At 44.3% G+C, this 16,363-nt stretch overlaps 1 protein-coding gene across 1 annotated transcript; it reads right to left on the reverse strand.

The window, feature by feature from the left end:
- Window positions 1–5,884: 5,884 nt before the first annotated feature.
- On the reverse strand, window positions 5,885–15,841 carry PLPBP (pyridoxal phosphate binding protein). The gene is made up of 8 exons (XM_083368225.1): window positions 15,681–15,841; window positions 13,350–13,457; window positions 12,544–12,579; window positions 12,000–12,075; window positions 10,625–10,759; window positions 9,392–9,534; window positions 9,187–9,285; window positions 5,885–7,680 (listed from the first exon to the last, which is right to left on the reverse strand). The coding sequence occupies exons 1-8, from the start codon at window positions 15,774–15,776 to the stop codon at window positions 7,543–7,545; spliced, it is 831 nt and encodes a 276-aa protein (XP_083224351.1). The 5' UTR covers window positions 15,777–15,841; the 3' UTR covers window positions 5,885–7,542.
- Between the last annotated feature and the right edge of the window lie 522 nt (window positions 15,842–16,363).

The raw sequence follows: 16,363 nt of genomic DNA on the forward strand, positions 1-16,363 counted from the left end.
ACATGATAGTGCAAGCTGTGATGATAAGACAGTGGCCATTCTAAAATTAATTGTTGGATAGGTGGATACTGAATTAATGAGCTGCTTAGTACCCATACTTTGATAAGTGATCTTAGTGTAAATTTAATTCAGGTGACATACTGTAAACCTTTTTTTTAATCCTATCCTTTGCCTTCTCTTCTTACTGATGTGATTTTTGCTATGTTAACCCTTCAGCCCCAGAATAGTGTTCTTCTCCAGTTCATCCGAATGACATGAGTTGGAAGTGACAACAGTGGAACCTAAACACCGTATGTACATTGCAGGAGTTTTGATGGATGACAATCCACCTGACTTAGAAGTGCAACCAGCTGGCTCAGTGGTCAAACTCAGTTAAAAGCAGTAGATGCTTATGTCCCACAAACTTCGAAACACAGTCTAGCCCGGGGTAGGCAACCTTGGCTCTTTTATGACTTGTGGACTTCAACTCCCAGAATTCCTGAACCAGCTATGCCCTGGACTCTAGCCCAAAGTAACACATCTGTGCTTTTTCCTGTCTAAATGACTTCACGAGGAATTATTTTTATTTATGTCACCCAGCTGGCTTTCATGGTTAGGGAGGAACTCGAACTCACAACCTCCTGCTTTGTAGCCTGATACTTTAAACACTAGACCAGGGGTAGGCAACCTCGGCTCTTTTATGACTCATGGACTTCAACTCCCAGAATTCCTGAGTCAGCATAGCCGAGGTTGCCTACCCCTGCACTAGACCAAACTATTTCCGCAAGTCAAGTCTGACCTTTCCTGGCTCCGGATCCTAGATGTTGGTTTGGCCAGGCTGTCTCCCAAATGTCCACCCCCACTCCAAACCATCCAGACTCCACTCGGCTGCACTGTTTCCTTTCAGTCTCAAAACAAGTCAACCTGCCACAGATCCAGAGTAGATGGAAGTATGAAATCTGAGAGCCACGTCTCAGTTCAAACACGGCTTCCCAAAGGGACCAAGAGGCATACAGACCAGATTGCTTTCAACTCCTTCCAAATCCTCCCCATGTCCGTCCCGGGGAAACACAATTCCAGGCCTTCGGAACCATTCTTTGATGAAGGTAAACAGAAAGGTGACCTAACCTGATGCTGTCATAACATCTGTCAACCCAATTACCGAGGACTTGCATTTCTCAAAGCTAAGCTGGTCAGAAGCCATGCTGGGTGCGTTCACCATACCAGGTTCCGCTCCCAGAAAAGACGGCAACGAGGACTGTGCTGTGCCATGGAGGGGAATTCATGATTTGTAATTGGGCTACTTTGCATGGGGGGAATCACCCCATCTTTCCAGATACACGCAGTCCTCGACTTAACAACACTTCATTTAGTGGCTGTTCAACGGCACTGGGAAAAAGTACCTCGTGACAGTTTGTCACGCTTAACCACCTTTGCAGCATCTCTGTGGTCATGTGATCGAAATTCAGACGCTTAGCAATTGGCTCACGTTTACGACAGTCGCAGTGTCCCGGGGTCGTGGGATCCCCTTTTGTGACCTTCTGACAAGCAAAGTCAAGGGGGAAGCCAGATTCCCTCAGCAACACATGTTCCTAACTTTAAACAAAGGCAACGGTTCACTTGACAGCTGTGGCAAGGAAAGTCGTAAAACGGGGCGAAAGACGCTTAACCAATGTTTCCACTGAGCCACATAAATTTTGGGCTCAACTGTGGTCGTAACTCGAGGACAATCTGTAGTCCTCTGCAGGAGAAAACTTTGTGGCATAAGGTTTTCCCCCCCCCTGCCATTAAACACACCCCCTAAGAGAAAAAGGGCTTGCAAATCCTAAGCAAAACACAGTGGTGGTAAGAGAACTCTCTCTGCTAATAGATTTGCAAGGTAAAAAAGAAGATAAAATGAAAGGGCAGGGGAGGTACAAATATGAATGGCAACAGCTGTCCTGTCCCTGGGTGATGGATGGGGCCAGACCGATTTTCCCCTTGCTCCGATTCTCTAGAAAGCAGAAAGTGCAGCCTCACTGCGGCCTCTTGGCATTTATCATCTGCCTGAGGGGACAAGAGTGCCCCCCCCCAATGCCAGATTTCCTATTTGCTTTGGGAGGGGAGGAGTATTCTGTTACGTGAGCCCCTACTTACTAGTAGTTGGAAATAGCACTGCCCGAGCACAGGTTTTGACCGTCCCTGTGAGAATTACAGCCCAAATCCTTCGAACTTACCGCCAATAAAAACAGCTCCAGCGTCGCTTTACTAGAGGAAATCTAATAGCTACTGAATAAACAGTTTCTCTATTTCCCTGCCGAAGGCAGACAAAGTACTTTCTTGAAACCTGAAGAAATTAAACTCCCAAGGAATTTTTCTCGGTCTAATCCAACAACCGGAATAATCACCTTTTTTTTTGTTTCCTGGATGTGGTCAAAAGCAGAGTGGGTGAGACTCTCTCTCTCTCTATTCCTCTCTCTCCTTGAAACAATCTTTTTTTTCTTTCCTTTTTCTTTCTCTCTCCTTTCTCAAAAGCAAAGGGTGAAACTCTCCCTATATATTCCTCTCTTCAAAACGATTGCTGTCTATCTAATTTCAAAAGCAGAGAGACACTGTATATTCTTCTCTCTCCTCAAAACAATTCGTGTTTCTTATTTATTTACTTACACTTCTGTTGATGCAACCTAGGACTGCATTAGTTTTTGTTTTTTTTTGCTGCTCCAGTAGAACCCTCGTTTTGGTAATGCAAGGATGATCCCTCTGAGGACTTCTGGATATTTTGAAATACAAATCCCACAAACCCGTTCTGGATGGAGCTGAAGTTCAGAACATCCGGAGGGCAACATGTCGCCTGTCCAATTAACGCCCATGACCTGGGTTTAGATTCCTACTTTACTATGAACTTCGCAGGAGATTAATGGATCCACCAATCTAGCTCACTGGATTGTTCTAAAAAATAAAGCAGGGACTGGGATCTCCACAGAACTATTACTTCCAATTCAATAGCCTATTGCTCTCAATATACAAAAAAAATGCATCATTCCACAGCTGCAAAAAGGACGTTGCTTTGAAAATCCAATATTTCTACTCAGAATAGAGCTGGAAGGGACCTCCAAGGTCTTCTAGTCCAATCTCCTGTTCAAGCAAGAGACCCTATACCAGGGGTCTTCAAACTTGGCTACTTTAAGACTTGTGGACTTCAACTTGTGGACTTCAACTTGTGGACTTCAACTTGAAGACTTGTGGACTTCAACTCCCAGAATTCCCCAGCCAGCCATGCTGGCTGGGGAATTCTAGGAGTTGAAGTCCATAAGTCTTAAAGTGGCCAAGTTTGAAGACCCTTGCCCTATATCATTTCAGACAAGTTGACTGTCCAGTCTTTTCTTAAAAACCTCCGGTGATGAAGCAGCTATCACGTCCAAAGGCAAGCTGTTCCTCTGGTTAATTGTCCCCACTGTTAGGAAGTGTCTCCTTAAATTTCAGATTGCTTCTCTCCCTGATTAGTTTCCATCGTTTGCATTGGCCTTTGATGCTTTGGGAAATAAGTTGACCCCCCCCCCCCTCTTCTCTGTGGCAGCCCCTCAAATATTGGAATACTGGTATCATGCCATCCCTCGTCCTTTCCCTAGATTGGCCATCCTCAGTTCCTGCAACCGTTCTTTTGTGTTTTAGTCTCCAAGTCTTTCATCGTCTTAGTTGCTGTTCTCTGCACTTTTTCCAAAGTCTCAACATTTCTTTTCGTAATGTGGTGACCAAAACTGCATGCAGTATTCCAGGTGTGGTCTTACTAAGGTTTTATAAATTGGAACTAATACTTCACGTGATTTCGATTCCATGCTTCTGTTTATAAGATATTTGAAGAATACCTTCATGGATTTTAGGTAAAGGTAAAGGTTCCCCCGCACATGCGTGCTAGTCGTTTCCGACTCTAGGGGCCAGTGCTCATCTCCGTTTCAAAGCCGAAGAGCCAGCGCTTGTCCGAGGACGTCTCCGTGGTCATGACTAGACGCCAAAGGCGCACGGAACGCTGTTACCTTCCCACCGTAGTGGTCCCTATTTTTCTACTTGCATTTTTACGTGCTTTCGAACTGCTAGGTGGGCAGAAGCTGGGACGAGTAACAGGCGCTCACTCTGCTACGCGGCACTCGGGATTCGACCCGCCAAACTGCCGACCTTCTGATCGACAAGCTCAGCGTCCTAACCCACTGAGCCACCGGTTATTTCACTTCATTTAGGGCAGCTGTGGTAAAGCAAATTCCCTAGTATACCAGTTGGGGATGTTAAAAGTGTTTTATCACTGATAAACAGTTTATTCTTATCAATGGATATGTGCTCTACACACAGTGAACAACAAACGCTTTTTTTTAAAAAAAAAGCAAACCTGAAATTCAATTTTCTGGCACACTTCCACTTCCGGAAGCAGAAATACAAGGTTGACAGTAATAAACCCTGCATTCTTGCTCTTTGAGAATGGACAAATGGTGACACCTACAGTCTCATTCTAGTTTCCCAGGATTTTTATACACATGCACACAAGAGCACACCACACAAGAATACAAGCGTACACATGTTCTCCTTTGAAATCCAGAGAAGATGGGAACGTATCACCGTTCAATTTAAGGTTCTAAGGACGACTGCTTTCTTACAAGAAACTTCAAAAAGGAAAGAACTCTGAGCTTAACAGCCTGATTCCTTGAGATTGTGCAATCAGTCCTTGACGTATAACTATTCCTTTAGCAACTGCTTGAAATTGCATCAGCCCTGGAAAAAGTGTCTTACCACTGGCCCTCACACTTACAACCCTCCCCGATGGTCACGTGATCAAAATTTGGGGGCTTGACAGCCGGTATGTACTTATGGCCCTCATTTTCGATCTTCCCAGCCAGCTTCCCAAAAGCAAAATCAGTGGGGGAAGTTGGGTTCACTTAACAACCAAACGATTCACTTCAACAATGGCAGCAGCGATTTGCTTCAAGGTCGTCAACCTGACCATCAGTCACTTAACCACTTCCTTGCTTAACAATGGAAATTCTGATCCCAACTGGGGTTGTTGAGGACGTGTACTTTGCTCCCACACTAAAAACCTGTGGGGCAGGTGGATGTATTATTTGAGGGCTTCTGAACCTTGCAGAGCCTGCCCACGCTCACACAATATATGTGGCGAGGCCAGGACCCCACTTTAGGGATGGACAGTGAGGTTAAGGATAAAACGCAAGTTTTAAGGCACTCTATTGCCCCTTTTGTTAGTTTTCACTCAACGTGTGAAAAATAGTTGTTTGGGGACCAGCTCAGTCATAGAGATATGACCTCAAAAGGTCTATGAAAAGGATGCTCGCAAGCCATCTTTTTGCACCGGTCTTAACAGCGCCAGGCACCTGAAGATCCATTACTGACTTTTTCTTGGCACTCTTCAAAAGTGCCATCTGCCTGCACACCCTCTCCATGTCAACCCAGCTTGGTCCTGTGACTGGAGCGACAAGCAATCCTCAGATTCCCCACTTAGTCCAGGAACAGACTTTCTGAACAATTACACTCTTCTCAGCAGACACCAAAACAAAACGTTCTTGGGCCTGGATGTGGCAATACAAGTCCGAGCTGGTGCATGTGACTCTCTGCTTGAACTCTTGTCGAATTTCAACCCCATGGGAGTCCTGGATCCTGGATGCATTCTGTAAGATAGCCTGCTGGAGGTACGTTGATTCAAAAACTGTTGCCCTATGAACGTTTCGCCCAGTTGAAGTTTACAAACAGTCAATCAGATGTGGCACATAAATGGCATCCAAGATGTGAACAGTCAAGTGACTGCCAAAATTAGAAATAAAGGAAACTGGCTTTTACCTGGATGAGGAGTCTCACCTGGTTAAGTCCAACGCATTCTATGATTGCTAGTGGGTGTTGAAAATGTCAAGTAGAATTCAGACTCATAATCTGCTACCCTTTTATTTAGGGGTGCTGGGGTTAAATCTGGAGACTTCTACGAGTCAAGCATGTGTTTTATATCACAATGGGCTCAAAGATACAAGGTTAAATTATTCCAGAGATGCACAGAGCTAGAAGCATTTTGTTACAAAGGAAAAAGGAGAGATTTTTTTTAAAAATTAACACATATTTCTGCCAAGATCACTTAAGAGCATGAAGCCAGGCTTTCAAGTAGATTGTCAATATGTGAGTTACAAAACAGATTTCACTATAAACATTTTCACCAGCTTGCAGAAGGAAGGCTGAATATTCTGATGGATCTTTAGCGGTGCATTGTTTCAACAAGATTTTGGTCACAGTGTACTTTTTAAAGCCACGGGGGGTGGGGGGTGGCGTACAATATATATACAGTGGGGGCATACAACCCATCACCATTTACTAACTCTCCAGACCCCAAACCTGGAAAGACTGGTTTTTGCATTAAAATGCAGAAATTCCATAGCTTGTCCGGGAAAACCATTCTTTGCATATGTGCCACTTCCAATCTTGCAGTTAGATCTGTCTCATCTCATGTGCACGTGCACGCACACGCGCAAGTGAGCAAATCATGGCTGGCTGCAAGATCTTGCTTGGCCTTCGGTTAGGCAGACACTGACAGCTGCTTTGTTCTGCAGCTGCACTGCCTTTCCTATGGAATGATGATAACGAGGGGGGAGGTTTTGCAACGAGCCACCCCTGTATTTGCCACGTGAGGTAGGTCGGCCCCATTTCTCATATAGGGATCAGGCACAGCACGGTTAAGAGATCACCCTGCACGTTGGCAGTAGAGCCAGCGCGTTTCTTGGCTTTTACAAGCAGAGTCATCCTGCTTCCTTATCATAATCATTCCAAATTTTACTTGATCCAAAGAAAGAAAGAAAGAAAGAAAGAAAGAAAGAAAGAAAGAAAGAAAGAAAGAAAGAAAGAAAGAAAGAAAGAAAGAAAGGACTACATTAGCATATAGTACAGCAAAGAGCTAGTCATCAGCGTGGGCAGTGGTAATAGTCAGAGAACAATATCAGCTGCAACCTCTTCCAAATCTCAGATCCAGGGATAGGTTTGAGGTTCATTGGGATCCCTATCTATCGTTCCCCTGTGGACTACGTAGCAAACCATCCAATCTGAGCATGTTTCCTGAAATGCCAGAGAAAAGATGAAAGACAGCAAAGGTGTGCTGATTCAGACGAAACACAGAAGTTGACTCCTAAAAGCTTTGGGGGTGGGAGGGTGGGGAATAACCTTTCCCTAAGGCAACCTTGCTTCAAAGGGAAGCAAACCAGAAACATGCCTCTGATTACAAATGCATCATGGTCACTCCTGGAAATGGTGTTCTGCCCAGACCTAGTAGGGCTTAAGTCAAATAATTATCCAGCGTAGCTATTTAAAGTCACTGCAGTTAACGTACCGAAGTCAATCACAGGTGCTGCTGTTTTTTATGTGTGTTTTTTTTTCTATAAATGCAACCTCAATGGATATACAAGAATAAAGGTACAGGTGCTGAAGTCCTTGTCACGCCTGCCATGTACCTGCTAGTGCTCCACTGTCATCAGGACAAAGAAAGAGTCGAGTGAATGGGTATCCAAGGCAGATTCTCTCCGACAGAGGGAATCCCTTGGGCCTCTGCTATTACTTTTCCTTCAGAGTCAAATTCTCCAATCTGTCTTTGACCTCCTTGTGGGTTTTGTCGCTAGCGGGCTTGTTAGGGTAGCTGCGCTCTCCGAAGATTGTGCTTCCAATTCTGACGTTGGTAGATCCAACTTCAATCTGGGCACAATTAAGGGCGAGAGAAAGAACTATTGTCAAGAGCGGCAGACATGAGCTGTACGGAAGGAACCTCCTTTTCTCTCAGCTAGGAATATGGAGCAAGAACAGGGGTCCCCCAACCTTGACAAGTCATAAGTCTGGGTTCTGAAGTACACCTATCAATTTGCCAGCGGGGAGAAACACTGGTTTTAGGCAACCCCACTGATCAAATGGCAATAGTGGCAAACATCTAAGCCAATCGGAACGAATGAATCAAAACTCTTGAATCCATACAAGTTGATTTATAGGAACACATCTAGTTCTAGTGCAGGGGCAGGCAACCTTGGCTCTTTTATGACTCGTGGACTTCAACTCCCAGAATTCCTGAGTCAGCCATGCTGAGGGGAAAGAGAGAGGTTTCCAAGCTGAGCCACGCTGACTCAGGAATTCTGGCAGTTGAAGTCCACGAGTCATAAAAGAGCCAAGGTTGCCTACCCCTGGCCTAGGCCGCTTTATGACTGGTGGACTTCCAACTCCCAGAATTCCTGAGCCAGCCATGCTGAGGGAAAAGGGAGAGGTTTCCAAGCTGAGCCACGCTGGCTCGGGAATTCTGGGAGTTGAAGTCCACGAGTCATAAAAGAGCCAAGGTTGCCTACCCCTGTTCTAGTGCATCTAGCCAGTACTTTGTAGCAGTTACCCACTAAGATCTCAGAACTTTCTATCTAGTCCTTCTAATAGGAGGTGCCTATTAATCTTTTGAATATGGAGATTTGCTGCCTTTGAGCTAGGGCTCCTTGTAATCTAGCCTGACGAAGACAAGCCATAATGGAAGCCACCATAATTTATCTTCTGAGGTAAATCACATGCTTTACATCCCTCCTCAAAAAGCCATTACCAAGTTCAGTTGGTAACAGTTTTGGGTAAAAAAGGTCCAGCGGTTGCTGCTTGGCTTTTCCTTGAATAAATCCACAGACAAGGAACTTCCTACTGTCTAGCCCAGGGGTAGGCAGCCTTGGCTCCTTTATGACTCGTGGACTTCAACTCCCAGAATTCCTGAGCCAGCACGGCTCAGCTTGGAAACCTCTCCCTTTCCCCTCAGCGTGGCTGGCTCAGGAATTCTGGGAGTTGAAGTCCACCAGTCATAAAAGAGCCAAGGTTGCCTGGTCTAGATCAACTGGTCCACGGTTTACCTATTCCTTAGATAACAATGGAGTAGATAAACCATTCCACTTAGCTGGAAATAAGTTCTTTCTTTTATAGCTTGACACATTAGGAGGGTATTAGGTTAGGAAAGATGATCTAGGCCAGGGGTAGGCAACCTTGGCTCTTTTATGACTCATGGACTTCAACTCCCAGAATTCCTGAGCCAGCTGGCTCAGGAATTCTGGGAGTTGAAGTCCATGAGTCATAAAAGAGCCAAGGTTGCCTACCCCTGATCGAGGCCCTTCCGTAGCTTCCTTCGATGGGCTAGATGGCAACATCAAAAGGTTCTCGATAATCTTTGGTGAAAGTGACAAACAGACTTACTGCATGTTGAAAGTCTGTAGACATCCCCATGCTCAGCTCGACCTTTTCCATAGGGATATCGAGCTTTTCACACAGTTCTTGGCGCAGAGATATTAACAACTGGAGAAAGAGGTTGGGGAGCGGGGAGAAGAGAAAGCACATAGGTCAGTCTCTTCCTTGAAAGCCAAGATTTTCCTACCAGTATTCTCTCAAAACTTTCACCCACCTGGAAGTCAGGATTGGGACCCTTACTGAGATCGTGCCCAAAGCTTCCAATTGTCATCAAGCCAACAAATTCTAGGTTGGGACATTTCTGAAGGATGTGCTCCACTGTTGTGATCAGTTCCCCTGGCGGGAGCCCATGTTTACCTATAACAACAGAACATATCAATGCACTTTCCGTGGATGGAGTTCTTTACAGGTGAGTTGACAACGCATTTCACAATTATGGCACGAGAGATTCTTTGTCCCAAGACCAATGAAATCATAAATCTTATTCTCCATACTCATGGAGAAATGACATTGGGACCATTTAATAATAATAATAATAATAATAATAATAATAATAATAATAATAATAATAATAATAATAATAATAATAATAATAATAATAATTTTGTCTTCTAGTCCAACCCCCTGCTCAGGCAGGAAACCCTGAACTATTTCAGACAAATGGCTGTCCAGTCTCTTCTTAAAAACTTCCAGTGTTGGAGCATTCACCACTTCTGGAGGCAGGTTGTTCCACTGGGTAATTGTTCTAACTGTCAGGAAGTTTCTCCTTAGTTCTAGGGTGTTTCTCTCTTGACTAGTTTCCATCGGTTGCTTCTTGTCCTGCCTTCAGGCGCTTTGGAGAATAGGTTGACCCCCTCTTCTTTGTGGCAGCCCCATAGATATTGAAACACTGCTATCATGTCACCCCTAGTCCTTTTCTTCATTAAACTAGACATACCCAATTCCAGCAGCCGTTCCTTATATGTTTTAGCCTCCTGTCCCCTAATCATCTTTGTAGCTCTTCTCTGCACTCTTTCTAGAGTCTCAACATCTTTTTTACATCGTGGTGACCAAAACTGGATGCAGTATTCCAAGTATGGCCTTACCAAGGCATTGTAAAGTGGTATTAACACTTCATGTGATCTTGATTCTATCCCTCTGTTAATGCTGGCCATTTAACTACCTTAGCACAACTGGTGTGCTATTTGTAAAGGGAAGCCCCTAAGTTAAGTTGTTGGGGTGTAGGTTTTCCCAAGTGGTTTCAAATCTAAACATTGTAAGGTCTTTAACAGATATCCTGCCTAACTCTGCAAAGTGTACATATCGCTCCTCTCCACCCATTGAATGTGTGCATCAGAAGTTCTCAAAAATGAGCTTCTTGACTTTATAGTCAAACAGACAAACCAGCCAAAACCTTAGCATGACTCAATATTTGTGTGTGTGGAAGAACAACACCTCGTTTACTTACTCGTTTCTCCACTGGTATTTACTTGCACCATGATCTTTAACTTTTCAGAAGAGATCTTTTTTTGCCAAGTACTGTTCACCTTATCCGCCAGTTTAATGGAGTCCACTGTTTCCAGCATAAATAGGTTTGGCACCACTGAAACAAATAAAAAAGGGTCTTAGGAAATATCATTTGTGATATGCAGCTATGCTGGCTCAGGAATTCTGGGAGCTGAAGTCCACGAGTCATAAAAGAGCCAAGGTTGCCTACCCCTGCACTAGACCAATGTTTCTCAAGCATGGCAACTTTAAGACGTGTGGACTTCAACTTCCAAAATTCCACAACCAACCAGGCTGTTGAGAAACTTACTTTATTATTCCTAAATTCAACAGTAAGTGGTTAATAAGTTATGAATGTGGAAGAGGGTTTGCTCCCACTGATACTTAAAATATATTTATTTTATTTATTTGTTTCGATTTATATACCGCCCTTTTCCCGAAGGACTCAGGGCGGTTTACAGGGCAAATTAAAACAGTGAAATGTACAAATTAAAATAAAATTAAATTAATAGCCCCAAAACAGTTTAAAATTTAAAACTTTAAAACCCCTCAGTCCAGTCCGGCTAAGTCAAATAGCCAGGTTTTTAGGTCCCGGCGAAATGAGCGAAGGTTGGGGGCGATCCAGAGTTCCACAGGCAGCTGATTCCATAGGGCAGGTGCACCCACCGAGAACGCTCTCCCCCTGGGGATCGCCCGCCAGCACTCCCTGACTGGCGGGACCCTGAGGAGGCCCTCCCTGTGGGAGCGCACAGGACGATGGGAAGTGGATGCTGGCAGCAGGTGGTCCCTAAGATAATCCGGACCCATGCCATTTAGGGCTTTATAGGTCATCACCAGCACCTTGTAGTTCAGTGAATTGGCTGTGTGTTTGTTCCCCGTCTGTTCACGATTCTATTCATTTTCCCATGACCTCTGTTTTCTTGCATCAATTCTAGAAATCCCTTGGATGGACCTGTCATATTAGTCATTTATTAAGCACCATTTACAGAGATGGCACAAGATAATTAGGTACAATAAAGCATCCATTCTTAAGATTGGAAGACTTGCACAGAATAAAGGAGAGTGACCTGTTCCTTGCCCAGTACAATCTGATCACAAACATTTCCTATGCTTTACCCCCCCCTCCCACATTCAGGTAAATAATTCATAAACAGTCACTTCATAGGGAGATGGGTGGTACATAAATTTAATTAAAAAAAATAAATACACACATCATAAATCCCAAAGCAAAGTGAGACATTCATTTAACTTGAACGTATCACATCAAGCCTTTCTTGCTATAGTAAATTTTTCCCTACCCAGTCTCTTAAATCAGTACTAAAAGCAAATATAATTACCGATTAGCTTGTTGACATTACTCTTCTGCAGATGGCCAATAAAATGCCATTTAATTTCCGGACATGAAGCAAGAATCTAAGATAGAGAGAAGGAAATGTGACATTCTGGTTGAAACTAAATGGCATTATTTTATATTTATCCATCAAAACTGCTAGAGATACATAGGATTAAAAGTCATAAAACTATTCCGATTTTCACAGAAAGGCACAAATGTCAAACAAATTCTTTAAAAAAATGGGTATTGTTGTCATGCATGCATGTTTAACTTTACCTAATTACTATTGCTAATAACACTGACCAGTTTCCAGAGCACTGCAGATGAGAAAATTGTTTCAAATTACTAGGGCTCTCAAAGACAAAGAACCACCTTGTTCAAAATAGTCTCTTATTTAGACCTAAACTGAGTTGCAAAATTTCAATAGAGAGAAATCTTCTGCAGAACAAATAAGTGGCCAATTTATTCCAACAATGATATGTTCTATACTGATCAGAATGCTGACCACTTGAAATTTTTATCTAAGAAATACACATACCCCTACTTACACTGGAATCTGATGCCTTTTCTAATAATTCTTGGACCTACAGAAAATGAAAACATCCAATTAAGATTTCAAAGATTACTTTTATTTACTTCATGCAGGCTGTCATAACTGACATCGCAAGAAAAAAAAAGGATTAGGAAAAGCTAAGTTACAGGAAAGAGAAGAAACGTCTGCCCAAACCGAGCAGTGCCACCACCTGCTTATTTGTCCTGAATAAACAGTACTATCATTGTACATATACATACAACAGAAGTGTGGTGCCCTACCCTATTTGCTTAAATAAATTTATTAGGGTTATAAAAAAACAAATTAACTTTGCATACGTATCAACACTACTACCTAGTGGTAGGTAAATCATACAATGAAAGATACACATACATTTCCCATGTGTATCAACACTACTAGCTAAATCACAAAATGAAAGATTATATAAAGAACTCTGATCCATCTGCAGCATAAGAAGATTCTCATATCTGTTGGAAAGTACTCAAATCTATTTTAACTGCTTTTACAACCTCAACCTTTTTCAGAAAAGGTTGTATTCCTTCTGGAAGATACAATGAAGGAGCATATGTATACTTCAAGCAGCTGAAAAATAAGAGAGTCCTAGCAACCTTACTTGAAACAATTCAGGGATCTTATGTTAGCACGGTTAATTTTCTTTGCTTCAGGAACGCGTAGCTTGATTTAACATTAACTGGCAAGTTCCAAAGTCAAGTTGGTGGAGAATCAATTAGGCTGGGCACCCAGAAGGCTCCTGTCTCATTCTTTCCTGTCTTTCGACCTTAGATTAAGCCAGGTACTCACATAGTTTTCTCCAAAGCTACGTTGCCCATGGTTATAAGCCTCAATGACCATTTCTGGTGGTTTGGTTTTACTGACAGCCACTAAACGAGGTGCTGTGTTAGGTAAGGTCTGTATTTGCAAAGAAAAAAAAGGAACAAGAAGATGAGCAAGTCTATACACATTTTCTCACAACTTGATAAGTGGGATGTGGAAAGCAATCGCTAGAGACCCATCAACATATCAGGCAAACCAAAGGAGGGCAACCTGGTTCCCCTTCACATTTTGGACTACTCGCACAAGCTTTATTCATGTTGTTCATGGATTGTGGCAGACACAATCCAAAAGACATGAAGAGGACCAGTTTGCATACTCCTGGAATGAGGCAGATTCATTATTTATTTATTGGATTTATATAGCTACCCATCTCTGGGCATACAATAAGCAGCCAGTTAATTTAAACAACAGCTAATTGCAAATAATACAAGTAAAATTAAAACATGGGAGAACAGACCAGTATTTTACACACAACCCATCTTGCGGGCTCCCCCCATCTCTAGGATTTCCCAAGCCTGCTGGATAAAAAAAAACTTGTCAGGGATTTCCTATATTCACTTTATCTTACCGCAGGGATGAATAACATGTGAACATCACAGTTTTATGTCGCCTTAAAGAATGCATTAAAATCCAATGGACGCTTTCATAGGCAAAAGGATTTTGCATCTTTAGATGCCTCAACCCTTTCACTTGGGACAAGTCCGACTAAACACCGTGAAATTTATTATCGGAGAGTAAAGTTTGGGATTAAAAACTCAGGAGATGCCTGGGAGCAAATTTTCCTACTAACAAATTGAACAAAAAGGCAAAAGCTTTTGAGAACTGCTGTTCACTTCATCAGATGCACAGAATGGCTAGGCGGTTATTAGATTTAAATTTGAATGAATTGGGGGGAAAAGGCAGCAAGAAGGCAGGTTGGCTACCTTCTGTGCCCATCATCTGATTTAACTCTGACATCAGCCTAGCCCAGGGGTCAGCAACCTGAAACAGTGAAAGAGCCACTCGGAACTGGTTCCCTGACAAAAGGAAAAAATGGGAGCCGCAAAAAATGTGTGCGCATGTACATACATGCGCACATGCGCAGAACAGGGTTTGACTGAAGAGTGGAGCCAAGGCGAGATATGCACCTACCCTGCATATTTGAATTGATTGAATTTTTTTAGTCCCACTTTTTTTGGGGGGGGACTGCACATGGCAGAGGACTGGGAGCCGCAGGAGACGGCTGAAAGAGCCGCATGCGGCTCCGGAGCCGTGGGTTGCAGACCTGTGGCCTAACGACGCTCCACACAGCTAAACAATTCATAATAATACACATACCAACTTATTTACTTCTACACCCCGTCTTTTACACATTCTACTGTAAGCCATGCAGCTAACCATAATTTAATTTAAATTTAATTTAATTCTGGGGATTTATATGCCGCCCTATCTCCCGAAGGACTCAGGGCGGCTAACAACAATAAAAACAACAATAAATACAAATATCACAAGAAATTAAATTTTACAAAGCCCCACTAAAAAGCAATAAAAATTAAAAAAAAACATCGAATACCTTCTCTCTTGTGGCAAACACGCAGCTAAAAAATATAAGACCTATTTGCGGTTTTGTTTTTACAATTTAGATCAGGGGTCTTCAAACTTGGCCCTTTTATGACTTGTGGACTTCAACTCCCAGAATTCCTCAGCCAGCAAAGCTGGCTGAGGAATTCTGGGAGTTGAAGTCCACAAGTCATAAAAGGGCCAAGTTTGAAGACCCCTGATTTAGATTGTGCATTTTATCTATTGTATGGCAAGCCGCCTGGCGCCCCGCCAAAGCTTTGGCGGGGATCTAAAGCGGATACATAAATAAAGATATTATATTTGCAATGACTTCCTTCTCTCCACCCGCCCCGGGGTGGCGTGTGTGTGTGTGTGTGTGTGTGGAGGGGGGGGATGAAGGCAGTTGCGGCTACAAAAAAAAATAAAAGGAAAAACAAAGCCTTTTGAAAAATGAGATTTGCGGGTCGGAGGAGGGTCTCCTCCCACGCAGGCTCAGCATTTGCATCCGCAGGGACTGGCCGGCCGAGGAGCTCCAGAGGCGCGGGGACTACGCCTCCCAGCCAGGGCGGCCGCTGAAGGATATGGGAGTTGTAGCCCCCAAGCCCCGGAAGGCGTCCGCCGACGGTCCGCGGGCAGTCCGGCCACTCCGGCCGCGGAGTCCGGCCACGCGAAGTCCGAGCGCAGGGCCGGTTCAGCGACGCCCGTGCCGAGCGGGGGACCCGGCGGGCCCAGCCCTCCACCCCAGTCCCGGGACAGCACCTGGGGCCTCCGGGCCGCCGCCTGCTGCACTTGCTCCCGGACCGCCCGGAGCATCTGCGGCAAGCCTTCCCCAGCAGCCATGCCGGCTCTCCACATTCCTCGCCGGGCCTTCCTCTGCGCGCAGCCCCCGCCGGGATCCCACCCCCCCACACACACTCCCGCCTGCGCCAGCTTCCGCCACACACGCGGGAGCCAATCGCCGATCGAGGCCGCGCTGGCCTGGCCCGCGGGATTGGGAGGAGAGGCCGGAAAGAGGCGGGGCTAGCGCAGTTGACTGGGCCCTCGTCTTCGGCCATTTTGGAAAGGTCGGGAGGGGAGAAGCGGGGGGGGGAGGGGGAAAGGAACAGGGAGCAGTGGTGGCTGGAGCGCGCATGCGCGCCGCTACCAGGCGCCGAGAAAGCTGGAGAGGCGAGTGGGACGCTCCTGCCGAACAGACGGGCGAGTGGGTGGAGAACACGCGTGCACGAAGAGCGCCGCACCTGGCGGAGGTTGTGAGGAGGATTAAGGTTGCAGGTTGCAGTCCGAGTCCTAATGTCAAATCCTTATTGTAACACAGGGTTGCAGTCTATCTTCACCTTCCCTAATAACACAATTATTATTATTATTATTATTATTATTATTATTATTATTATTATTATTATTATTATTATTATTATTATTAATTATTATTTATTATTATTATT

Source organism: Vipera ursinii (genome assembly GCF_947247035.1).
Source record: "Vipera ursinii genome assembly, chromosome: 8".
Lineage (NCBI taxonomy): Eukaryota > Metazoa > Chordata > Lepidosauria > Squamata > Viperidae > Vipera > Vipera ursinii.